Below are 25,728 nucleotides of genomic sequence, written 5' to 3' on the forward strand. Positions count from 1 at the left end.
CCCCGGGTCCTTGAGCAAGACTCTTAGCCCCTGAATGCTCCCCGGGTGCCACACAATGGCAGCCCACTGCTCCCTAAAGGATGGATTAAATGCAGAGGATAATTTCTCCATTGTGAGATCAATAAAGTCAAAATTATTATTATTATTAAAGCTAACAGCTAGCCCGAAATAGGAAAAACACCAAAGTGGACTTCTACTGTTAGACTCAAATCTCAAAAACATGACTCTTTAAGCACTATTTCATAATCCTTTAAACCATCGTCATAGTTTAAAGGATCATACAGAGAAGCCTATGATAATATACATGGGATATGGAGGTTGGAGGTGATACACCAATAGTAAAGTTCCTGTCTGAAACGCAGAACATGTAAAGCATTTTCAGTTAGACTATCTGACATGAAAAGAAGCAGTTTTAAAAAAAACAAATATTATAGTGGTTTAAGTGAACACTGTTTTTTACACAGCTTTGCTTAATTTACTTAGTGTTTCACACAGGAAGATGACTGGTGGCACTGCGCCTCCTACATCTACTTCCTGTGTAAATATTCATTGGCTTTTTGTAAATAACAGCTCAAGGCAAACATTACGATAGTTTAAAAATTCATTCAATGTTCATGCCCCTCTTGGACTTACCAGCTTCAGTTTCTAGGACCGGCTAGTCTGGTATTATACTAAATGAAGATGTCAAGAGTTAGTTTGAACTCTCTCTTTTAGTTAGCCAATTAAGGACATTGATGTTAATAATCCTAGTCAAATAACTATACTTGAACTTAAAAAAAAAAAAGTTTCTCGACTTAGATTCTTCATTATGAACAAGGTCTTCCTAACATGTGCCCCAATTACGGCTGAAAATCGTAGTAATTACTGCGCTTTTTTTATTTTTATTTCATTTACACTTTTTTTAATTGAAAGATTTAAAGACAATGATAACCTGTGCATGCGTGGGTTCTCTCCAGGTACTCCGGCTTCCTCCCACAGTCCAAAAACATGACTGTTAGGTTAATTGGTCTCTCTAAATTGCCCTTAGGTGTGAATGGGTGAGTTGTGGGTGAATGGGTTGTTTATTATGTGTGTCTCTGTGTTGATCCTGTGATGGACTGGCAACCTGTCCAGGGTGTACCCCGCCTCGCAGGCCTTAGACTGCTGGAGATAGGCACCAGCTCCCCTGCGACCCTGTATAGAAGAAACGGGTATAGAAAATGGATGGATGGATTTAATGATAAAGCATTATGTTACTGGCTGGATACATCTTTCATATAATTTGAAATTATATTTTGGCCATATTGGTAACAGTTTATAGTTGTATACAGAAAAAGCAGGACTTTCCCCCAGCTTTTTTGCAAAGCATGTCATAAATGTTGTCCTGTAACATAAATATTACATTAGTCTTTATTGTTCTTAAGGGGGCTTTGTTCTGCTTCAGACAGATTTCTCACATATTTTACAAGCAAAAAAGAAAACAGCCTAGCTTCTTTTCTGAAGAACAGAATCTATTGTGAGCTAGGGAGGCTACTGTGGGACATGTGTGTCACTGAGCAGTAGTCTCCAAGTTGATATATCTGTGTGCTTGTAATTATTTATTGCTGTGGGGTTGGCTGCAAAAGAAGTCTTGGGACAGCAGGCTGTAACCACAACGTTTTTGTTGGTGAATATCTAGGTCAACACAAGTTTTTCTTGTTGCTCTCTGGAGATAGGTCATTTGTTTTTAATTGAAATGAGGTAGATTAGCCACATGTACGAATAAGAATCAAAATATAAGTCTTCTATACAACGACTCACTGAAAAGAGGTTTCTCTACTAGCTTTGGTCATCTTAATACTAAAATCTACACATATTGTTTATTGAAAAATTTTCAGTCAAATTTGATGTAGTTTCTGTGACGAGCAATTTTGAGGTAAAGACAGATTCTCCATTCATCTCCCAATCATATTTCCATGTCCCTACTAATTAAAGGATCCTCACAACATGATGTTGCCACCACTATGTTTTATTGTGGAGATGGTGTGTTTAGAGTAAATTGCAGTTTTAGTTTTCCAATGTACGTAACTCTGAATGTAGGCCCAAAAGTTCAATGTTGGTCTTATCTGACAAAAACATGTTTTACATAGCTTGTGAGAACTTAGAGAAATGTTACGCTTTGTAGATTTCTTTTTGGAACATTAGAGCATAATCAGTTGAAAGAAATGTGTCATCCAGAGGTTTGGTTATTAAGCAGACATACTGCACCTATTAATTAAATTTTATAATAATTAAACTATCCCACTTTTAAATCTTTACTTGGATTCAGTAATATATTATGTAGTTTAAAAATTAGTCAATAAAAAATGTATACATAGGTTTTACCTAAATGCATGTAAATTTAGTTTATTTTCAGTTTTTTTTTCTCTCTCTTTTTTCCAAAGCCTGATTAAGCTTTGTACCGGTTAGCAGCTATTTCCTGTCTTCTGCTCTTGAATTATATTGCAAAGATGAGGTCTGACTCCAGTTCGTCAAAAGAGATCAGTAGGAATTTATTATTTGCATTAAATACAGATACGGCATGTCTCATTGTTATTTCTTTTGGCCTTACTCCACTGATCAGTCACTGGCATTGATGTTTAAATTGATGCTTACCAACACAGAAATGTTTTTGAGAATGTATAAAATCGTCTCAGCATGTCAGCCACAGCCTTCAGCTTTGCATGAGAGAACATGCGGTGTTATGGTGAACAAACAACAGAGGTAGAAACCATGTTTTGAAAACAGGGGGACATCCAGACAATCTGGCTTGGCTGTGTGAATTAAAAAGGACACTCATTAGGAGCTTAAGCTGAAACAAAGGGGGAAAATTACAACAACAGTTAAAACCACCCCCTGATGTGGCTTAAAACAAGAATCACTGAAATAAAAGTAAAATACACACAAATACTGCAATGGTTGCTATATTGATGTACATTCATTGGGGATTGTGCACTAAGGCTTTTGTTTCCCATTTGTTTGGCTCACGTGCTACATTTCTCCATCTTGGTTTTTTCCACCAAAGCAGTTCCTGTGCTAAACCACGGTAAGAGCTTGTTTGAGATTGGAGCCTTCAGCCCTGAAAAACAGCGCTACTGTATCACCAAGTGGGAGTTGGGTCTGGGAATGGAGTTGAAAAGATGTTATTGAGAAGTGTGTTAAAAAGTACAAGCTAGTGTAGCTTGGCATATGTGATTCTTAAGAAAACATAAAGAAAATCTGCTTCTAAGCAGTCAAAATAGCTATTGATTTTGCAGTGGTAATTCTCAACTGGACTTGCTTTATAAATCTCAGAACTTTTAATTTCACCAGCAGGCTTTTACAGATTCTGCTCAAAAACGGCTTGAATAAATGTTATTTGTCTATCATTTATTTCAGACATCCTTCTTCCCAAAGACTCCAGCTCATTCTGGAGGATCCTGAAGCATTCCAGGCCAGAAGATAATTAAACTCCCATACACAAGTTCTGACTAAGCCCTGGAGCCTCCTCCCAGTAGGACTTGCCCAAAGTTGTCTACTTATGATCTGATTCTCTAAACACCTCAGCACAGAGCGAAGGAAGAGTGGCTTTACTCCTCCTTGACGAATGAGTTCCTCACATTATCTCTAAAGGCGAGCACATCCCTAGTAAGGAAGCTAATTTCAGCCACTTGGTTTCCATAAGTGAGAGTCAAACCTTTGATCGAATAGAAACATTGAGTGCTTCACTTTTGGCTCAAGTTTTTCTTTACAACATTACAGCAGACAAGGTCACAATCTGTTCATCAATCTACTGCTCCATCTCAATAGTCACTCGTGAAAACTCTTGTTTTCTGTTTAATAACTAACCTTTACCATTTAGAAATCCCATTCGGTAAAAGAAAACACAAGAGGGAGAATCAAACTAGAAAGGATGTTTGTCATGATGCAATGTCGTATTACCTTGAAGGCTGTAGGTTTAGATTAAAAAACAACTCTCAGTTGCAATGTTTTCTTTTCTTTTTTAATAGAAACTTTTAGGAAACAGCTTTAGCTCCTGCCCAAAACTAACAAACAGTTGTTGTGGAAAAAAAACTCTTTATGCTATAACACTTTAAAAATCCCAGCTTTTTCTTGGTATTTCCGTTAAGCTGAGATGAAGACCTTCACAGTCTGAAGCCTATAAATTCATGATGTGACTGTAGTTTAGGAAGCGCATTCTTTTAAAGACACATAGGTGATCAGCAAATTCAGATGTCCCTGAATGATAATGGGAATGTGCCATTGTGCATAAGCACACACCACAACATAGTACTGATAACTGGACAACATGAGATTCATTTACTTTGTAAAAAAAAGTGAGGAAATTTGTGGTAGGTTAATTAATGGTTTTTTGGAAATAAATCGTTCAGTGTTTAAAAGCCTGTTTATTCCTGATGCCATATTAATAAGATAACTGCATTTGTGGGTTAAGCAGCAGAGTTGGGATGTAGGTGGGGCACATGAAAAAAATCCTTTCTGCCAAAGCCCAATAGCTTATTTTGCTTATGACACTCAATTGGGAAAACTGAATATCGGCACTTCAAAAGTTAATTTAACAAACAGGGGCCTCAGTAGTGTGTGGCAGTACTGTGTGCAACACCAACAGTCTGGCAAATCAGTATAATTTCACAATAAAAAATTTGTTGTTTTTAGCCAATGTTGGTCACCCTAGCATGGACAGCACCCAAGCTTATCCTACAATTGTTCAGTGGGGATCAGGTCATGGTTACAGGGAGCCTATTTCTTCCTTATCACCCTGAAATTGTGCAGGTAATCTGATAAACCCTGCTCTGTGTAGGTGAGCTCTGAGATGTTGGGAGATACAGTTTTGTCACTAAGAGTGGAGATACGGGATTACAATTGGTTGTTGAAACTCAACTTTATAGATCTCTGCATAGTGACTGCCTTCAATGATGACAAGCATTGTTATTCTAGCGAGGGAGATGCAACACTACACCATTACACTGACTCCAACTGAAAATGACATTCACTTTTGACATTCACAGATAGGATTTGGCAATTTTTTCATGGGTGCAACCCACATTCTCAACTCTGCTGCACAACCAACAAATGCATTTTTGTATAAATGTGGCACATTTTAAGGAGAAATAAACAGATTATTCAGACACTATAAGATTTATTAACAAAAAACAAAGAAAAAAACTTGCAGAATGCACTTTTCCTTACTTTTCATGAAAAGTATATTGATGATGTCTCTTCATTCGACTGGTGTTTTGGATTTTGACGATCATTAATTTGTCCCAAAAAAACCCCAGTAACAAAAGGTGAAAAGCAGGTCAACCTGAGCTGTGCTTGTTTTCCTGTTGTCCAATTGTGGCAGAAAGTCCTTATTTCCATATAAATAATTCTACAAAAACATCTCCCACTCTCACACAACTGTCACAGGAGTCTCTAAAAATGTAAGAGATACATACAAATATACATACATGCAAACACAAAAACAATAACCTCTCAATGTGGAATAATAGACCTGAAATCATATATTTATATAAAAATATAAAAATAAAATAAAAACGAGTGTCCTTGAACAGGAGGAAATTTCCATTGCTGTCCACTATGTGATGCCTTGGAAAGTCAGTCTTTTTGTCTCCTCATGTCCAAAATCCATCTCAAAAAGCACCCACAACAAAAGTTTAATACTGTAGTGTACAAAAGTCCATTGACACAAAGAGAGTGTCCTTAGCTCTCTGGCCAGCCAGTGAGGTAAACATGAAAATGACACATTTATCTATCTACACACTAGGAGATCTCTGACTTTGGGGGCTTGTGAGTGGAAACACCCACCTCCTGACCTTGATCAGTTCATAGAGACCTGCGTCGCTTTAAAAATAAAAAAACTTTGGCTGCTCTTGTCAAACCAGGCATGTGTTCACTTTTGTTTATTCCTGCAACACTGTCGGGTATCTGAAGAACAAACCGAAATATTACACTAAGTAAATGTGAAGGTTTAATTTGTCCGAGAAGAAACAAATGTTGATCAGCGCATTTGCAAAACCTTTGTTCTTATGATGAAGTCAGCGATTACTGAAAAGTACAAGTAATGTTCAAAAGAACATCTACATGGATTTTATGCTTTGTTCATGTTGTCTGTCTCAAAATTATCTCCCTATATAGTGTCAATCATATTCTCATCTCATGATCAGGACTTTGCTCAAGTGAGGGCTCTCTGGTGCTAATCATTGATGCTGAGGGACCTTGGTTGACTCCAAATGGAGAAACAGCAGGAGACCGAGCAGCCAAAGGTGACAGAGATGGAGAGAAGCTTGGCGACATTGCTGCTGAGGAAATTGATCCTTCATGACTAATGGGAGACCTTCGAAGGGAGGACAAGTGGGGGAATGTCCGTCCAATCACAGGGACTTTTGGGGGTACTGTCATGGCCCCTGGGTGAGCCACTGATGTTATAAGAGGCGGTGGGTCAATTCTAGGTTTGGGATCCAGTTTGGGCTTGGGTTGAAAGGGCTGGCGGGGGTTGTGACTTTGCTGAGTGGTTTCATCTTTTAGCCGGGCAATCTCAGTGAAAACATTGGCAAGAGGTTGGAACTGAGGGCACCAGTTGAGCAAGTAATCCCAGTTATAGCTTCCACGAAGCTCCTCATCACTCGCAACAATAGCAGTGAGTGAACCATCCACTGAAGGTTTACCGTCCTCGGGGAAGGGGTAATCCTTGGGGAGGGAAATGTTCAGACCACGGCTTATTCCTAGGTAACCAACTCCTTCATCCCTGTAGACTGGAAGCTGGCCAGAAAGCAAGGTCCCACTCAGACTGCCTCCTAGTTTCTTTCCTTTGAACCAAGTGCTGCCCTCTAAAGCGGCGGGTTCACAGGAAATGTCGGAAAGCTGGTCAGCATCCTGCTGAATTCCAGAATCTGGTCCTCTGGCTGAGATGTGCTCCTGCATAGACGAGGTAATGGAGGCAACGCGAGGGTACTCGTTAATCATCCGTATTTCATCATCCTCTGCTGCCTCAGCTGAACCTCTACCACTGGAATGAGAGGGGTCCAAAGAGCCTCCTCTAGGGTAGGGACCACCACCAGCTCCTCCTTGATCAGCAACATAACCTGGCAAAGTCTGGTGGTAAATATTGTCTCCTCCAGGTCCTGAGGGGCATTCATCCAGTTTCTTTAAGGCAGTTTCTGATGCAAGAGTCCTGTTTCCTGTATCTTGACTCTTTTTCTGTCTGCGTGTCTTGACAAGGAAAATTACCACAGCCAAAACTACAAGTAATATGATAACTCCCAGAGACACGCCAATGATAATAATAAGCAGGATGTTTACATCAGCAGTCAAGCCAAAGTTAGTGTTAGTGACATCAATGGAGAGCTGGGCTGTTGTGGACCGAGAAGTGTCAAGTAGACCGTGAGCTTTAACATCCAGGGTCATTACCCTGGTTTCTCGTTTAGCTCGACTTGACCCACTGCTGCTGCTGGAACTGTCTAACTTCAGAAAAATCACACCAGTAGTTTTATTTACATCAAAATATGGTGAATTGGAAGTTAGGGAGTAGAGAACAACACCATCCACGCCTCCATCCTCATCCTGAGCTTGAACCTGGCCAATGCTCTGGCCTTTCTTAGCTCCCTCTGGGACTTCAAAGGAAAAGTCAGTGGAAGTGAACAGTGGGTTATACTCATCCTCACCAGTGACAAACACCTGTACAGTTACTGTGGCTGAATGGTTGCCTGAATCCACAGCCAACGCTTCAAAGTTAAAGGAGTTGACCTTTTCATAGTCAAATGTAATTTTACTTCTGATTTCTCCTGAACTTTGGTCCACGACAAAGCTGTCTTTTCCTTTTCCTGACCTCTCCACCATGTAGTACTTCAGTTGGCCAAAAACCCCTGTGTCATGGTCTATGGCATGCAGAACAGTCACAGCTGAGTTTGCCGGCTGGTTTTCCCGGATACTGGCTGTCAGGACCTCCACAGGGAAGAACGGATGGTTGTCATTTACATCCTTTACTTCAATAATGACTGGAGCTAGTGCAAAATGACCATGACCATCTGTGGCTTGAATAATGACAGTGTGTATGGATTGGTGTTCCCGGTCAAGTGTTTGCTCAAGCCTCAAGGCTCCAGTCCACTGATCAATGGAAAATAAGTTCACCTCATCTCCAGAGCTGATGGTATATTGGACTTCAGCATATGGGGTTGAGTCGGGGTCTGCAAATGGAAGCATAAAAAGCAGTTTCAAAAGAAAGAACAGTAACTAAATTAGGTAGGAATATAAAAACTCTGCCCACCTGTTGCAGTCAATCGCATAATCTCAGCCCCAGAGGCAGCTCCCTCATTGAGTGACACAGTATACTCTGCTCTAGTGAACACCGGAGGGTTATCATTCACATCAGCGATGGTTATCACTGCAGCAACACTGGAGCTCCTTTGGGGGACACCTCGGTCTGACACTACGACGGTGAGGTTATAAAGTGGCTTGGATTCAAAGTCAAGTCTCTCAGCCAATAGCAGAGTTCCTACTGTCTGAAAGCCCCGTCCTTCCAAGAAACGCACACTGCTCTCAATCTGAAATGCATTTCCTTCATTTCCACTGGCCATGGCAAAGTCAAAGCCACAGTTTTCTCGTGACAGATCACTGTCAAAGGCCTCAAAGGTCAGAACTGTTGACCCTGGGATAGTGTCTTCAGAAACAGTAGCCCTACATACAGAAAACATTACACATAAGGGTTCATTTTGAGACTAGACCAGCATGTGCTAAGGTTTTATAGTACAATGTATTTAATTAGAATATCATCACAAAGTTGATTTATTTCAGTAACTCAGGTAAAAAAGTTAAACATATATAAATTCATTTCACATAGAGGGTTTTTTCTGTTAATTAAATTTTTGTGAAAACCGGAGTACTACGTGAAACAATTAAAACTGTAACTGACACACACCGAAAAGTGGTAACAGAGGGTCACTGCTAAAGAAGCTGCTGTATCCAACCATATTAATGGAAAGCTGAGTGGAAGAACAAAGTATGGGATAACAACAGCCTTGAATGGATTGTAAGGCAAAAACCATTTCATTTAAGCATGTACTTACCATGTAAAATGGTATTATTGCACTTGACTGAGCAGCAAACTCATCTCAACTAAACCTCATAAAAAATATTTTTGGTATTGTCAAGAGCAAGATGAGAGATAACAGACCCAAACAATGTGGGGAAGCATAAATCTGTTATTAAGGCAACCTAGGCTTTCTGAACACCTTAGCAATGCCAGCGGCTGATTGCCTCCATGCCATGCATGCTTTATGCAGCACTCGTACTCATCATCTTCCACTTTATTCGGGACTGTGTTGCGGGTGCAACAGACTTAGTAAAAACGCACAGACTTCATTCTCCCCAGACACCTCCTCCAGCTCCTCCACGCCCAAGGCATTTCCAGGCCAGCTGAGGGACATAGTTCCTTCAGCGTGTCCTGGGCTGTCTCCAGGGCCTCCTCCCAGTGGGACATGCCTGGAACACCTCCCGGGGGAGGTATGCGATACAGATGCCCGAGCCATCTTAACTGACTCCTGTCGATGTGAAGGAGCAGTGGCTCTACTCAGTCATGACCCAAAGTGTCCTCATTACTGCGGCAGCCGCTCTGATCCGCCTGTCGATCTCCCGCTTCATTCTCCCCTCACTCGTGAACAAGATGCTGAGATACTTAAGGCAGGAGCTCCCCTTCTTCACCCCCAGCGAGGTGACATTCTACGTCCCGGATGCTTTATGCAGCAATTCATGCACAGAAATGGAATTTTGGACTTTTACTAGCTGTGCGCCATAATCATGAAAATTACTAGAAATAAATGCTTAGACTATATCAGTCTGTGTTTAATGAATACATATAATATAAAAATGTTAGTTTTTGAATTGAGTTCCTAAAGTAAATTTGCTTTTCAATGATATTCTAATTCTCTGAGCTGCAGCTGTAAGTGAATGTTCACAAACCTGTACTCTGACTGGTGAAACACTGGAGCGTTGTCGTTGACGTCAGAGATCTGAACCTGGACTGTAGTAAGAGAGGAGAGTGGGGGTGAGCCTCCATCACGAGCTTCTATGATGATGTTGACTGCTGGGCGTTCAGGGTCAAACTCTGCTCGGTGGTTGATAAACAAAGTTCCTGGATAGAAAAGGCAATATAGTCACTGCTAAAATGTTCTATGAATCAATTAATATTTAAAACTGAGGAGCAAAGATACCCTCACCATTGCTGGGGTTAATATAGAACCCCTCCTGAGTGGATGACATCACTCTGTAGGTAATCTTTCCATTATCTCCAGAGTCCCTGTCAGTTGCTGTGACTGTGATAACTGCACTTCCAGGTGGTGTGTGCTCAGGCAGGGTAATCTGGAGAGCAGTATTTGTGAATTACTGCTATTATCTTTTGGTCACATGTAGATACTTAAAAACTCACCTTTCAACAGACAACACAACAAAACACATGCAGAATTTTATTTAACTAATAGAAACAAAAATAAACTTATTCAAATGTATGTGTGGATATTGGGATGTGTTGCTGTGTCTTATAAAAAAAATTATTTCAAAAATATTTACGGGGCAAAAAAGTCCAACCAGTCACATAAATACTGTGATAAATCTCCCAAATCCAAGTCAAGAGGGCAACAGGCAGTAGCCTCACAGATGGGGGAAAACTGCCTATCATAACACAGTTCCTGCTTTTCCTCAGTGTCTGCTAATGTTGAGGTAATTTCCTGACACAGTTTATATAGGCTCATCTCTACAGTTAAAATTAGGCAGTTAACTTTTATCACCCACACCGTGTGCTCACAGGCGATGTGCCTGTGTGTTTTTACAACAGTTTTAAAGTTGTGTGGTGCAGCAACAATTTCTGGATTAAAAATTTACTATGGTGTCTAGTCTTAAGAGGTGTCAAGAGGTCAAAAATGTAAAAAAGAATGACCGGGTACATTTCCCCTTGCAGATGTAATTTATAGTGCACATGAAAAATAATGAGTTTAATGAGTAAATATACATATAAAAGTACAAGAAAAGGACAGGAAAATTTCTTCACTTTCTTTATAGGCCATCCTACCTGATAGAGGTCATGGGTGAATGCAGGTGCATTGTCGTTAATGTCCTCCACCACTATCGTAATGTTGGCCTCAGTTTGTTGCTGGCTGTCCGTGGCTCTGACAGTCAGAGTGTACCATGTCTTCTCTTCAAAGTCCAGAGGACCAGTGAGTGACACACCACCACTGTAACGGTGAATCCCAAACTTGCCTAAGGCTGTTGGGTCAAGCTGCAAGGAGTAGGAGAGGGCAGGACTGGAGTCCACATCGTTGCCCGTCACAAGAGAGATCTCTGTGCCGATTAATGTATCTGAAAACAAAATAAATGAAGAGAATTAGACAAAAATCTGTTAGCTGCACTCAACATTGGATGCTGAATATGAAGCAGAGCTTGTTTAAGATTAAAATCCTTACTTTCTGGGATGCGAACCTCCTGGGGTAAGGGAATAGTAGGACTGTTGTCATTTTGATCAACAATTATCACCGTCAGCGTGGCTAAACCGGACAATCGTGGACTTCCTCTGTCTGTTGCAGTAACTACCAGCCTGTGAGTGGGCAGAAAAAACATATAAAGCACCCTACCAAATTTAAAAATGGAAAGGATGTGTAAAAAGTCTTGAGATAAAATTCACATTTTATTGCAGTAGCATAACCTCACGCCTGCAACTTGAATGGATTTATTCAATTTTACATTAACATTTAACACTTACAAACATTAGTGGAACCCCTAAAAATTACTATACAAAATTTAACTAAAGCATCTTTTTGCTTTTAAAGGAGTGTTTCTGAACTTTTAGTGAATACTCCATGGCTTTCTGTTTCATTAAGGTATAAATATGATTTAATTGAGGCTCCTTTCTTCCACCCTTTTCTCAAAATGAGAAAGACAGATAAACACGCAATTTAAGTATGGCAGACATTTGCTCATCTTCACTAGTCAGGAAATAGCAACAAAAGACTAGCTTTTCTAAGCTTAAATCTAGTTAGAGGAATCATGTTTATTTTGTTACCATGCCATTTAAGGTAAATATAACTAGAACTCACTGTTCGAAAACTGCTGGAAACTTTGTGATTATGTTCTAATGATTTTTATACATCTTTTTCCAAAGAACCAACAAATTTGGTGGGTGTTGTTAATATCAACAAAAATATAATTCTACACAGTCTATTTGTAGCAATCTGATTTAAAACAAATAAAGAGATTTTCCATTGCATACAGCTGTAATTTATGTCCATTTACATCAAGTTTAGTCCAGATTGACTCTCAATGGCAGGTATGTGAAATATATATCTAATAGGGCTACATTATACAGTATCAGAAACATACGTAATTGCGATATAATTGCTGAAAATAGTGATGACGGTATTGATTACATTTTTTCCAACATTTGCCTGGCTCTTTATTTAGCATCATTTCAACTTCCTCACCATTTTGTTGGAGCTTTAGCATCTCAGCCACTAAATATATACATTTTGTGAGGGCTTTAAGGGCAGTTACAAACTATCCAGCTGGCCATATGTATTTCTGGCACAGTGTGTTAATGTATTGCACATGAAATGTAATATCCTTCTAAACATTGTGTCCAAGGAGTCCTTTATGATATTGCAAACATTGATAACAATTAAAATTCAATTAAATATGCAATTAAATAATAATTAAAATATATTGTGCATGTATTCTGCAAAGATTTATGGTAAACGTTTCCATGAATGTTTATGTTAACTACTGATTTATCCCCACTTGGTCTTTGTAAAGATCTCCCGGTCCATGATAGCAGCTGTAGTGATGCTTCCTGTCATCGGGTCGATCTTGAACAGGCCGCTCAAGCTGGAGGACTGGATGGAGTACGTCACCTGACCATTTTGGCCTTGATCCACATCCTCAGCCACCACCTAGGAAAAGAATCAGGGGAAAGAAGAAAAATAAAGAATTTCATTTTACCTGTAGAACAGTCAGTGGATCGAATATTATATGACTTTATAATGTTAAGCCAACGTTTTGGATTTTTACACGCCTGTATAATTGGCATTTCATATCCTTGTGCTTCTTTCATGTAGGTGACATAGTTCTGAAGCTGAAAGCGAGGAAGGTTATCATTGACATCCTGAAGGACCAAATTAACAGCCATGAATGACATGGAGGACACAGTTTCAGCTTTCACGACAAGACGAAGTCGGGGAGTGTCCTCAAAGTCTAGTCCCTGGGAGCTCTGCACCCAGATTTCACCTGCAGGACAGATGGGAGAAGAAAAATGTCACTTAACAAAAAGATGGGGAAGATCCTCAAACTAGGATAGTTTTGCCCACCATCAAGTCACTAGCAAACAGGATAGTCTCACCTGTTGAGGAACTGATACTGAAAACCTGCTTTTTGTTTCCACTAAAGAGACTATAGCTGATCCCTTTCTGAGTACCGTCTGGATACTCAGCCTGAGCCTGAGCCACTGCTGTGCCTAGATTTTTGAAGGAGAGAAAATATTCCTTACTGGTGAGAACAGAGAAACTGAGAAATAATGCAATTCTCTGATTCGTAACAATGCTGCCCAACCTTTCACAGCATTTTCCTGTATGATGACATCTCGAGCATTCCTTGAGAATCGAATGCCATTGTACTCTACTTCCTTTACATAAATCACCACCACTCCTTGTGCGGACTGAGCTGGGCTGCCTTGATCCATAGCCTCAACTATCAGGGTCCTCTGAGCCTGGGTCAGGTCTCTTAGTGGTTCGGTGGCCTGGATCTCCCCGGTGAGTGAGTTAATGCTGAAGCCCTTCACAGATGTGGCAAAGCGATAAAACACAGAACCGTTGGCACCAAAGTCCTTATCCTCAGCCTTCATGGTGGCTAAAACACGCTGCGAACGCCTGCTGGACACCTCGATGATCAACGGGTCTTGAATGAAGAAGGGAGGGTTGTCGTTGACATCAAGGATGGTGACTGTCACCTGTTAGGTAGATGTTCCATAAGTTAAGGGAATAAAATCATTGTGTTTCTGAAGAAATTGGTCACCATCATGCCTGTTTACCTGAGCAGAGGAGTTCCTGGGTGCAGCAGGAGACAGGTCAGCCGCAAACACCTGGAAGTTGTATGACGCAATTTTTTCCCGATCCAGAGGTGCCGACGTGGTGATAAGACCAGTTTCTTCATCGACAGCAAATGCTCCGTGTGCCTCCTTGCTCAGAAAATACAGAACCTTCCCATTAAGGTCGTCATCAGTATCTGTTGCTGACACCTAGAAAAGAAAAGGGGAAGATTATTCAGCAATATGTTAATAAATTGTGTCCTCACTGAAGCTCTAATTATCTTTTAACATCTGACTTACCTGAAGAACTTGAAAACTCTCTGCAGCATCCTCTGAGACCTCCACGGTGTAGCTGTTTTTTTTAAACACAGGGCTGTTGTCATTGATGTCTAACACTTTGACTTTAACTGTGACAGTAGCGCTGAGAGTGGGGCTTCCTCGGTCCATGGCCACCACCTTCAAGTTATATTCAGCTTTTGTCTCTCTGTCAAGTCCACGTGAGGTGGACAGAGCTCCTGTGCTGGAGTGGAGTTTGAAAGCTCCTTCAGGATCCCCCACTACAATGATGATAGAGAGAAAAAAACTGAATTTTCTGTAACCTTGTACTTTTATTAATAAAGTAACCAAAGCAAGTCTGGGGTCACAGCTAAGATCTTGTTTCAATATGGAGGGAACACACTAATTACAAATGCCAGATAAAACCAAATCCTGTGCATGTTTATCGTCAGATATCAGGAAAAATGTTTCCAGCTCTTTAAATGGTAAATTAAACCCACAATCTTCCTATTGCAAGATGACAACTCTACTCACTAAGAGTTTAGCCCTTACTGTCTAAACCTATTTCCAATTACATACAAACAAATGAATTGTTTATTGCTTTCAAGCCAATACAAAATTCAGTAGAGGTACTAAGTTTGGACGTACCATATTAAAGAAATATAAAATTTTGCTAACATGCAAGTAAAGGACATTAGGCAAAATCCGGCATATTAGTAAATAAACAAATTTTCCAGTTTTAGGTATGTCATTTATTTTATTGCTGATCCTATTGCTTAGTTGAATTACCACATAGGTTTTTGTATAGACCATTCTAGTCAGTCATCACTGTTTTTCCAAAACGGGTTAATACAGTAAAATCAAAACTGGATGTTGTCCACACGCTGGCCACTAGAAAGCAACACTTACAAGATGTTTCTTGGTATGTGTTGAATATGCATCAACAGGCATTTTTGGTTGCATTAGGACTATGAGGCGATTTTGTGATGATAGTCTAAAATGGGTTGATTACAGTGATGTATCAAATAAAAAAGCTTTTCATGCTAAAGCAACAAAATGAAAACATTCACTTTTGGTAAAACCTTACAGATATGAAATTAGACATTCTGAAACAGCAGAGCCAGCAACTGAAGGAATGTACAGTATCTAACATAGTAAAAAAGATTAATCCTTTCAGTCATTGTCTAGGATTACAAACAGCATGCTATCTCTCACCAGCAATTCTGTACTCCAGCTGTCCACCAGGACCCAAGTCTGGATCCGTGGCCTTGATAAAGCACAGCTCTACTGGTGCCTGGTTTTCTGGCACCTCAAGTTCATATGACGACTTTGCAAAGACAGGAACATTGTCGTTCACATCCTGGACCTCCACATGGACCACAGCCTTGGCAAAATTAGGAGGCAGCCCTCCATCCCGGGCATACACTGATGAGAGATTGTCAACTGTCATTTTATATTGATGCCCAAAATAGTGAGTTTTTATACATAATTGGTCATTTAAAGTTGTGTAAAATAATGTTATGAGTACCAGTGAGTGTGTAATGATGCTGAACTTCTGTGTCAAGTTCCTTTGTAGTGGTTATGACACCTGTTGAAGGATTGATGACAAAACTCTCCTCTGTCACACCTCCATATGTTATGTGACCATTAGAACCTGTTATAAAAATAACAAAACACATTAAAGTAACTGAAAAGAAAAACAAACATTACCTAGGTGCCAGCAATGACTAAGGCTCCATTGTCCAAATTTGCATTCATACTCCATAAATTTTAGTATGTTTCATTAAAATTTTTGTAATAGACTAACAACACCAAGTAGTGCATAATTTTCAAGAGAAAGAAACAGGATATGCGGTTTTTGAAATGTTTAAAAATCTGTAAACTATTATACCACCAGAATGCTTGCCATTGTTTTCAGCACTTAGTTCATTAATGTTTGGTGTTTCTTTAGCTGCGGAAGCCCATTTTTGGAGATGTTAATCCCAGGAATAAAGGGCAAAAACTGTGCAGGACCCAAGGAGTCATACTTTGCCTTGAGTGAGCTGTTACACTTCAGTTCTACAAGCTCCATCGCGATGTGTTCAGGCACCCTCTCTGCATCAACTTGACCTGCAAATTGCTGTGTGGTGCGCTATTGAATCCATAGTGTGATTGGTGTGAGTGCTATGTAACCCATTGGTGGGCCATTATTAACAAATATATGAAATTATCTCGTGGTCTGGATACAGTTCTCTTGCGAGCTGGATGTCAACTGTGGGCCTTGAGCTAGAAACATCAGGTTTAATGTAGATCAAACCATACTCTGTTTTAGAATGGCTCAGTCAAAGTCCATACCTAAATCCAGTTGAAAATATTTTGCTTGACTTGAAAAGTGCTGCTCACTGCCACTCTCCATCCAAGCTGACTGAGCTTGATCTATTTTGCAAGGTGGAATTTGTGAAAATCCCAGTCTCTAGATATGCAAAGCTGGTAGAAACATAGCCCTAAAGACTTTCTGCTGTAACCACAACCAAAGGTGGTTGTAGCCAAGTATTTACAGAGGGGCTAAATGTGAAAGCATTTTATGTATAACACAACAAAATATAGTTAAAGGAATGTGAATACTTTTTTCAAGGCCTATAAAAAAGACGTTAATTGCTACATCTGTGTAACATTTGTCCCTCATTTAGTATTTATAATTATGCAAACTACTTATTTTCATCACAGGCCTTTTTTTTAGCAAACCTTGATCTCGATCCGTGGCTGTTATAGTGAACACTGTGGTTCCTGGTCTTCGATTTTCCATCACTTGGGCCTCAAACTTTGCCTGCTGAAACACCGGAGCTTCATCATTCACGTCGATCACCTGCACACACAACACCTGGGAGGTGGAGAGCTGAGGTGTTCCATGATCCTCTGCTACAATTGTTAGATTAAAGACCTCCTGTTCTTCCCGGTCCAGGGCTTTAAGAATGGAGAGAGAGCCTGCAACAAAGAAAATGAATAGAATAATTCATTATAACTCATTAAAAATTATTACTTCACCTTAACAGATTTTCCACAGGAATCATTATTTAGTTAACACACTTTTTTATTTAGTTAACACACAATCTTCTTTCAAATCTAAATGTTTTCAATCTGTAAGGCTCCAGCTGGTGAGTTAATGTTAGTAAATTTTGTGATTCATTCCAACTCACATAGATCAGTGAATTACAACCTGAGTCTGACTACAGACCCTGTAGCCCGACTATAGCCACCTACTAAATGCTCTAAATAATTCAGAAATTTTTGTTTGCAGTCTTAAATATTTGACTCTGATAGAAGGTAAATTATTCTCTAATATCAGTCATAAATAGTTTCATGAGGACAAATATCTTAGAAGAAACCTTTCGAGAACTTCATAAAACTGGCAGTAAAGCTTAAGTAATGGATTGTGGCACAAAGTTGGCCGTTTATAAGCAGTAATTAATCTAGTGATACCTCCTACATAAACCATTAAGTTTGGCAAACCTCTCCACAATGTGTGCAAATTTGCCATTACATCTCATAATAACTCCGGACTTAACGCCACAGAACCCAGAGGTGAAATCAACCCAGCAGACACTCAACAGTAATGCCTTTTAAACTTTCTTCCATTTGGCAGTGGCATTAAGTGTCTGTTTTATGGTTCTTAATCCCAGTCAGAGCTGAGTGCACCACCGCTACCCATTCTCAAATATGAAACGACTGAGCCTGAACATATATAATTCCAATTCTACATTCCAATAGCCCAAATAAGGATTATTTCCCGTGAACAAATCTGTTAAGAAAGCATCAGAAAACTGGTACAGATGCAAAACATTTCTCCAAGGGAATGAGTGATCCCATAGTGAAGAAAGTTATGAGGGTTATAAGTACTTAAGCAATTCAGACAATTCAGGCACTTCAGTGTGCAATTTGTATCTTCTATTTTTCATGGAAATAATGCAGAATAGTTATCATAATACCTGTAAAGGTGGTCTGCATTAATGTAGTCAAACTGATAATTCTTTTTGTGTTTCCTTTTACCCCCAAAATTAGTCACCCTAGATTCCAGAATGTTATCACACATTTATAAAAGTAAACACCCCAAGTATCTAAAATGCAATTACAGAAATCCAAAAGGAATTTCTACTTAACTTCATCTTATATTAGTGGGTAGCTAAAATTACACTACTGGTTCAAGACAGGATAGAAGTTCTACTACTCTACTGGTCATGAAGCTGGATTTGATCTTATTTTCCTCTGTCCACTGAAAACCTACAGTTAATTCAGAGATCCATCTCGCCCTCATACTGTGGGCTTAGGATAGGAAACATTTCAAACTTTCTAGTTTAAAGCAAGGCAAACAATAACATACAGTGTGTACCAATTTCTTTCTTGATTAGATGCCCTATACTTGTACCTGTGTTAGGATTGAGAGTGAAACGACCAGCATTGTTGCCTGCTCGAATTCTGTAGGATACTCTGCCATTTTCTCCCTCATCTTTATCGCGTGCCACCACGTACAAAATCACAAACCTGTCGGTAAAGACAAAAGCAGGACATGACTAAAATGAAGGTGTAACTTTAATGTTTTAAAATCTAAATGGATCTTAACTTTTGAGAGGAAGAGCATTAAAAGAAAAGTGCTAAAAGTGCCTGAAGCCACTGAAAATAAACCAAGTCATCCGACACTCACCCCACAGGTTGATCCTCCATGACACTGACTGCAGACGGAGAGCTAAATGTCGGAGCATTGTCATTTTCATCCGTCACAAACAGCCGAGCGGTGACTGAGCTCCAGCGCCTCTGAGAGGGATTCAATGCATGGTCTGTGGCTCGCACCACAAGGTAGAGGGAGGGCGTAGACTCGTGGTCTAACTTCTGCCCCAAGGTAAGGACACCAGTTACGGAGTCAAGGAGCAGGAGGTCAGATGTGTCAGGCCAGTGATGCTCAATGGAGTAATGCAGCTCACTGTTGGGCCCACTGCCATCCTATTCGAGACAAAATGTTAAGATTGATTAGGCTTTGTTTTAATCTTTTCAGTTGGTCTAGGTCCATAGTTCACCAGGCTTTGTCAAGGCCTTTCCAGATTCTATTTGGACTTTGGCTACAACTAGAGAATAGAGATAGCCTATGATTTTTCTACATTTTGTTCATCAAACGATAATATCTTTAGTATTGTTAATTGGCTACACTAAAGAAATAGAACAAATAACAGGCTGGTTATGACGAAATGCCTAATATCCCTGTAACACTATTACATAATTGGCCTAGTGTTTCAGTGGTGTAGGAGGATGGGTTGCTTTGGGTAAATAACCGTACAACTATAACAGTATTGCCTTCTTACGCCTTTAACAATTTAGCATTTATGGATTGTCACTGGTTAAGCCAGACTGCCAAGATTTTTGACATGTTGAAAGATTCTGCAGCATAAGTGCCGCAGCATGAGCACCACTGCTTTCACATGCCATGAATGTACTTTACATGTGCACCGATGCTACAGGATTTTTACACAACTGGTACTTAAATATCACAGGAATGACTCAACAATACTATTACTGGCTCTCATGGAACACTAAGCAAATACCTTCTTTGTACCCATGAAGATTCACTTACCTCCTAATGATGGAAGATTGAAACTGAGACTGAGGGCATGACTGATTTTCTGATTTAATCAGCTCAACATTAGTGTTTGGGGATTCTTATGAAGCATTGAAATAACATATTCAGATGGTTAGTTAATCCTTAAATATAAAAAAAAATAGACTGTGACCTCAAGGCCAAAGTAACTACTCTGTCCTGATGTAGTTAAACATTCTTGATCCAAATACACAAGCACTCTTCAAAATAAGTCAGCAGTTAAAAGTGACATATTTCAAAGACTTGATTTGACTTTATGTTTCTCAAAAATCCACTTGATTTCTTCAAGTTTAGATTTATAGCGTGTATTGTTCTATATACCATTATACGCCGCAATTTAGAAACCAGTGTGACAGTAGCATTAAGTTACAATCGGCAGACAAAACCAGAACTATTGATCAAAAAGATTAATATGAAGTTTGACGCCATAGAATCAAAAAATAAAGAAGTAAGCGGTGACTAGAGACTTTTGTAAATATAGTCACAGGTGAACAATGCAACAATTTTCTTACCCTATCCACAGCTTGGAATGTGTATATAGAAGCTCCCGGCTCTATATTTTCTGGGATCACAATTGTCACCGGGTCTTCTGAAAACTCCGGGGCATGGTCATTACTATCCTGCACGTTGATGTCCAGCTTGATCAGATGGCTGCTTGGAAATGCCTTAGAGAAATCCGACACCTCTATGTGCAGCATGTATCTTGACCCCTTTTCATAGTCCAGTTCGCGCACCAGGTACACATCACCCTCCAGACGGTCCACCATGAAAGTTCCATCCTGGTCAGTCCCTCCCACTACCAGGTAGGTCACCTGGCCTTCCTGCACAGTAGAATCCTGGTGGTCAGGTGGACGTACAGAACCGATAATGGAGCCAGGAGCTGCCCCTTCAACTGTGTTAAGGGTCATAGAAAGGATATTGGGCGTTGTGGATGATCTGGAGTTGCTGAGAACCTGAAAGAAAGACAAATTAAGTCAAATAACTTAAATTTTTCAAGTATTTGTTTTCAATTTCAACATCCAGCAAAGGTGGTTCAGATAGCAATCACACTAAACTCTTTTCCCCAATCAGCAAAGAGGGATTGAGCCAAAACACACTCAAACATATCGATGTATCATTTAAATGAAGCATGGGAGAAAATCACCAAGTGAAAGTCTGTTGTATGTAACAAGAGTGGATCTATTTTAATATTCCAGAGACAGTGCAGCTGTAAGTCATAGATCCTTAAACTTGAACATGAGATGTATTGGTGCCTGTTTTTTTGTTATAATTACAAAAACTCTTGGGAATTCTCACTGCACATGAAGGGACAATGTACAATTTTTCCAAGTAAGTATCTTGACACCGCAGCAATCTAATTTCATCTAGGGAGAAAGGTCTGTAAAGTAATACACTAGGATAAAAGGTTTGAATGGGGAATTTCCAAATACTTTAATTCAAATAATGCAGAGCAATAACCAACTGCCTCATGCCTCAGTCTGTGCTAAAGACAAACAAATCTGTACCACAGGGGCTTGAACACACTGATAAGATTCTTGATTACGTTTGTTATTGGGCTGGGTTTCAATCATATACATTTTTCTAGCAAACTGATGATTGTGTGTTTTTCATTTGCTCAGATTTATTCCCAGGCAATGCGTGAATAGGTCCCATATGGATTTAGCTCAGGCTGGATAGGTATTTACTGGGCCAGATTTTGGAATCGCAATCTTGCGTAGGAGCCATTGGGATTGGCCCAAACACAATCTATTGCCAAAACTAGTTGGGAGTGAGTGCTACACGATATTAAGAAAACATGCCATAATATTGGTGAATGTTGCAATAATGGTATGATTTGAATAATAAATAAAAAAAACTAACTAAAAAGTCCTTATATCTTTCTGCTTTGATTCATAGCTAACATAGATGAGGCGTCAATTCAACTACTGAAAAAAATAATTTAATTCATATTTCAAACTCAACAACAAGGTTTTATTGAAAGATTTATGTATTGAAAATTGGTATGGAGGAGTGGTCCAAAATCCCTGCCGCAGTGTGTGCAAACCTCATCAAAAACTACAGCAAATGTCTGATATGTGTATTTGCAAACAAAGGTTTCTGCACCAAATATTACGTTTGTTTTTCTGATGTATCAAATACCTATGTCATGCAATAAAATGCTAATTAATTACTTAAAATTCACACAATGTGATTTTCTGGATTTTTGTGTTAGATTCCATTACTCACAGTTGAAAAGTACCTATGATTAAAATGAGTGGGAAAACCTGCAAAATCTGCATTGTATCAAATACTTGCTCTCCCCACTGTGTCAACTTACCACAGGAATCAATCCATAGAAGAATTTGTCTCTTCTGTGGTTCCCATGGCCCTCGCCCACTTGGAAAACAGGGATTCAGATGTTTGTCTGCTCTTTGCGATCTTCACATCAACTTTCAACACCAGAATCCCACAAGACCCTGGTCCACTTACTCTCTACACTTGGGACTGGGCTCCTCTCTTGGAACTTCCTCACTGACAGGCTGCAGTCTGTGAGGATCTATGGCATCTCCTCCTCCCCCATTCCCTCAGTACCGGCTCCCCCTGGGGCTGTGTGCTGAGACCCCCCCCCTTTCACTCTGTTCACATATAACTTCTCAGCAAAATACCCAGCCCGTTATATTTTGAAGTTTGCAGATAACACAGCTCTGGTTGGATGCATCAGGAACAGCGATAACTCCGACAACAGGGTTGAGGTGGAGAACATGGAACATTGGTGCAGAGAAAATAATCTCTGCATCAATGTGGAGAAGACTCACCCCTCATTCACTCAGACTCTGCCATCCAAGCATTTTGCTCTCAGTCGCAAATAGAAGCTGCGCTAGTCAATGTGGTAACTCACACTGGCTCTTTGGCACTGCCACATGACAGAGAGCTCTCCGTCATCCGTCAGATATAGGGATCGAGTCTATTTTTGATGGATGTGTGATGTGAAGTTCGCGAAGAGCAGACAAACATCAGAATCCCTGTTCTCCAAGTGGGCGAGGGCCATGGGAACCACTGAAGAGACAGATTCTTCTATGGATTGATTCCTGTGGTAAGTTGACACAGTGGGGAGAGCAAGTATTTGATACAATGCAGGAGAACACACGTGTGAATTCACGCATGACAGAGCCATTGTCAGATACATGAATGTATCCTAAACCCAAAAAGGCATCCAGTGTGAATTGTCACACGGCACAATTTGTGACAGTTGACAGAGAAGACACGGAACATAGTCAGTGTGAAAGAGGGGTAAAGAGATGATAGTCGATTTCAGAAGGGATAGACGCTCACTTCCTCCTCTGTCCATTGGAGAGGCAGCGTCTCTATTTTCTCGGGAAGCTGAGGTGTGCAGGAGTGGGGAACTCAGGTCCTGTCTTACTGCTAAAAATTGTTTTAAAATGGCATCAAGCAATCGTTTTGAAGAAAAGAAAGCGCAGGAACCAAAAGAGGCCTATACACCAGACTCTTGCCACAGCACCACTATTTGTTCAAAAGGTAGTTTCAATCTGATGGGCTACTAAATGCAGGAATACCTCAAGCCGGGTAGTCATACAATGTTGAGCCTGGAAAACCAGTAAAAAACATATATATTGTCAGCTTGCTGTCTGATGTTTAGGCAGTTCTTATTCTGTTTTGATGGTTGATTATATTGATGATTGTGATTGGTTTTTGTTCAAAATGTCACATACAGCAATGAATTGTGGGTAATATACTTACAAAATCTGGTTAGAAGTACACTTAGCCAAAGTGTGGATCTAGGGCAAAAAGGGGGTGGGGCGAAAGACCACTCCTGAGAATATGGACACACTATGCAGTCGTACCCATCAGGGGACACAAGGGTGGAAGTGGAAGTTTTGGGACATGGCCTCAGTCCTGACCTCATTCTACAGATTTGTGGCGGAGAGTGTTCTGTGCTCCTGTATCACTTTGTGGCACAGCAGCTGCTCTGCAGCAGAGAGGAGAGTGTTGCAGAAGCTGGTGAAGGCTGCACTCAAGATTGTGTGAGGCAGCTTACCATCCACCTAAAACATTTACACAACCTGATGCAGGTAAAGGGCCTCCTGCATCATGAAGGATCCTATACACCCTGCACACACATTGGTTGCCCCTCTTCTTTCAGGCAGAAGACTGATGAACTTTAGGAGTAGAACCACCAGACTGAGCTGCAGCTTCTACCCTAAAGTTGTAACTCTTGTAGTATACAACAATATTTATCTGCTGAGAAGGTGATTGGCTGCAGTCTACTGTCGCTCCAGGAACTGTACACCTCCAGGACCCTGAAGCGGGCCGGGAAGATTCTGGCTGATCCCTCCCACCCCGGTCACAGACTCTTTGAGACTCTCCCCTCTGGCAGGAGGCTGCGGTCCATCCGGACCAAAACCTCACGCCACAAGAACAGTTTTTTCCCATCTGCCACCAGCCTGGTTAACAAAGCCCGGAAATCACCTTGACACTCTCCCTTTCCCCCACACCCCCCTTTTTTTGCTGACAGGACACCTGTAACCTGCAACTCTAAGTGTTACATTAACGCTCAGCTTGGACTCCTGCTTTACTTGCACAATGATCACCTGCACTGTTGTATTGCTCTTGCATCTTATACTGCTCTATATTTACTCTCACTCACTTAAAACTGTGCACATATATTTATATTATATTGTAGATATGTTTATACTGTTTAATTTGTACTGTATTGCACCGACTACGCCAAAACAAATTCCTTGTATGTCCAAAAACGTACTTGGCAATAAAGCTTTTCTGATTCTGATTCTGATTCTGATTCTATTTTAATTTTTGATTTTATCCACAACTTTGTGAAATGTTATATCAAAGTCAATAAATCAGACATATTACCTCATCCAAAACAAGTGGTTCAGCATGTCTGTGTGCATGCTTGTGTTGCACCCTGCTACTGTACAGTGGTGTGCATTCCCTTTCTGTTTGTATGATTCTAGGCAGCTGGCTCTCATCAAATCTCATCTGGGAGCATTTGATTCCAAGGTGCCTGTTTCCCCTCTGTCTAATCACACTGTCACACAAGCAGCGCACGAGTGAAATCTGAGGCAAGCACGCCTGCTGCAATTAGCATCCTTTTCCTTTCTGAACTCACATCAGGCAGAAAAACAAAGAGCTCCAAACTTTACGGTGGAAGCAAGCCGCCGCCACCCTTTCCTTAAAGACATTTTTCTCCTGCACTTGAATTCCTGATATAGTATGTTAATATGCAGGATTGACCTTCACTGCGGAGAATTTGGAAAATTAGCCCTGGCCGGCACACTCCCAGAGCGCAGCGTCACCCTCCCACCGTGGGCTTTGGTTACCCGCATGACCTCGGAAAATGCACTCTAGATTTGATACATGCTTTCATTTAGCTAGGCATGGGTTCAGCTTCACTGCTATTCATAAAACTCTTTTTCCATTACTTCTGACAGTTATTCTGTTCATGGAATGGGAAAGTTAAAGCAAGTCAAGCAAAATGAGTGAGGTAAACTGTGGAGGCGTACACACCACACAGGCCCTTAGTTCCCACCTTGATTTGAAAATATTTGGACAGAAAACATAAATTTATATTTACCTGTATTTGCACTTGGCAGGTTGAACTGAGGCCTGGAGTGCCGTGGTCAGCAGCGGTCACGGTAAATCCGTACTCGGCTCGCTCCGTCGATTGCAGAGGGGAAGCAGTTCTCAGCTCGCCACTGGTGGGGTTCAAGTAGAAACGCTCTGCTCTGGGACCTTAAGAAGGTGAAACAGATAA

The 25,728-nt window shown here is 40.4% G+C and overlaps 1 protein-coding gene across 1 annotated transcript in view; it reads right to left on the reverse strand.

The window, feature by feature from the left end:
• Positions 1 to 2,489: 2,489 nt before the first annotated feature.
• dchs1b (dachsous cadherin-related 1b) overlaps positions 2,490 to 25,728 on the reverse strand; it is a 129,442-nt gene continuing 106,203 nt past the window's right edge. The window contains exons 11-29 of the mRNA XM_047378787.1: positions 25,549 to 25,706; positions 20,468 to 20,908; positions 19,011 to 19,306; positions 18,735 to 18,850; positions 17,057 to 17,296; positions 15,861 to 15,986; positions 15,548 to 15,757; positions 14,357 to 14,613; positions 14,060 to 14,266; positions 13,582 to 13,978; positions 13,373 to 13,486; positions 13,049 to 13,260; positions 12,775 to 12,926; positions 11,448 to 11,578; positions 11,057 to 11,343; positions 10,209 to 10,350; positions 9,952 to 10,123; positions 8,261 to 8,670; positions 2,490 to 8,180 (exon numbers count right to left, since the gene is read on the reverse strand). Coding sequence (XP_047234743.1) covers positions 6,139 to 8,180; positions 8,261 to 8,670; positions 9,952 to 10,123; positions 10,209 to 10,350; positions 11,057 to 11,343; positions 11,448 to 11,578; positions 12,775 to 12,926; positions 13,049 to 13,260; positions 13,373 to 13,486; positions 13,582 to 13,978; positions 14,060 to 14,266; positions 14,357 to 14,613; positions 15,548 to 15,757; positions 15,861 to 15,986; positions 17,057 to 17,296; positions 18,735 to 18,850; positions 19,011 to 19,306; positions 20,468 to 20,908; positions 25,549 to 25,706 — 6,110 coding nt within the window. The 3' untranslated portion in view covers positions 2,490 to 6,138. The remainder of the gene's footprint in view (positions 8,181 to 8,260; positions 8,671 to 9,951; positions 10,124 to 10,208; positions 10,351 to 11,056; positions 11,344 to 11,447; positions 11,579 to 12,774; positions 12,927 to 13,048; positions 13,261 to 13,372; positions 13,487 to 13,581; positions 13,979 to 14,059; positions 14,267 to 14,356; positions 14,614 to 15,547; positions 15,758 to 15,860; positions 15,987 to 17,056; positions 17,297 to 18,734; positions 18,851 to 19,010; positions 19,307 to 20,467; positions 20,909 to 25,548; positions 25,707 to 25,728) is intronic.

The sequence above is a fragment of the Girardinichthys multiradiatus genome, chromosome 11 (genome assembly GCF_021462225.1).
Source record: "Girardinichthys multiradiatus isolate DD_20200921_A chromosome 11, DD_fGirMul_XY1, whole genome shotgun sequence".
Lineage (NCBI taxonomy): Eukaryota > Metazoa > Chordata > Actinopteri > Cyprinodontiformes > Goodeidae > Girardinichthys > Girardinichthys multiradiatus.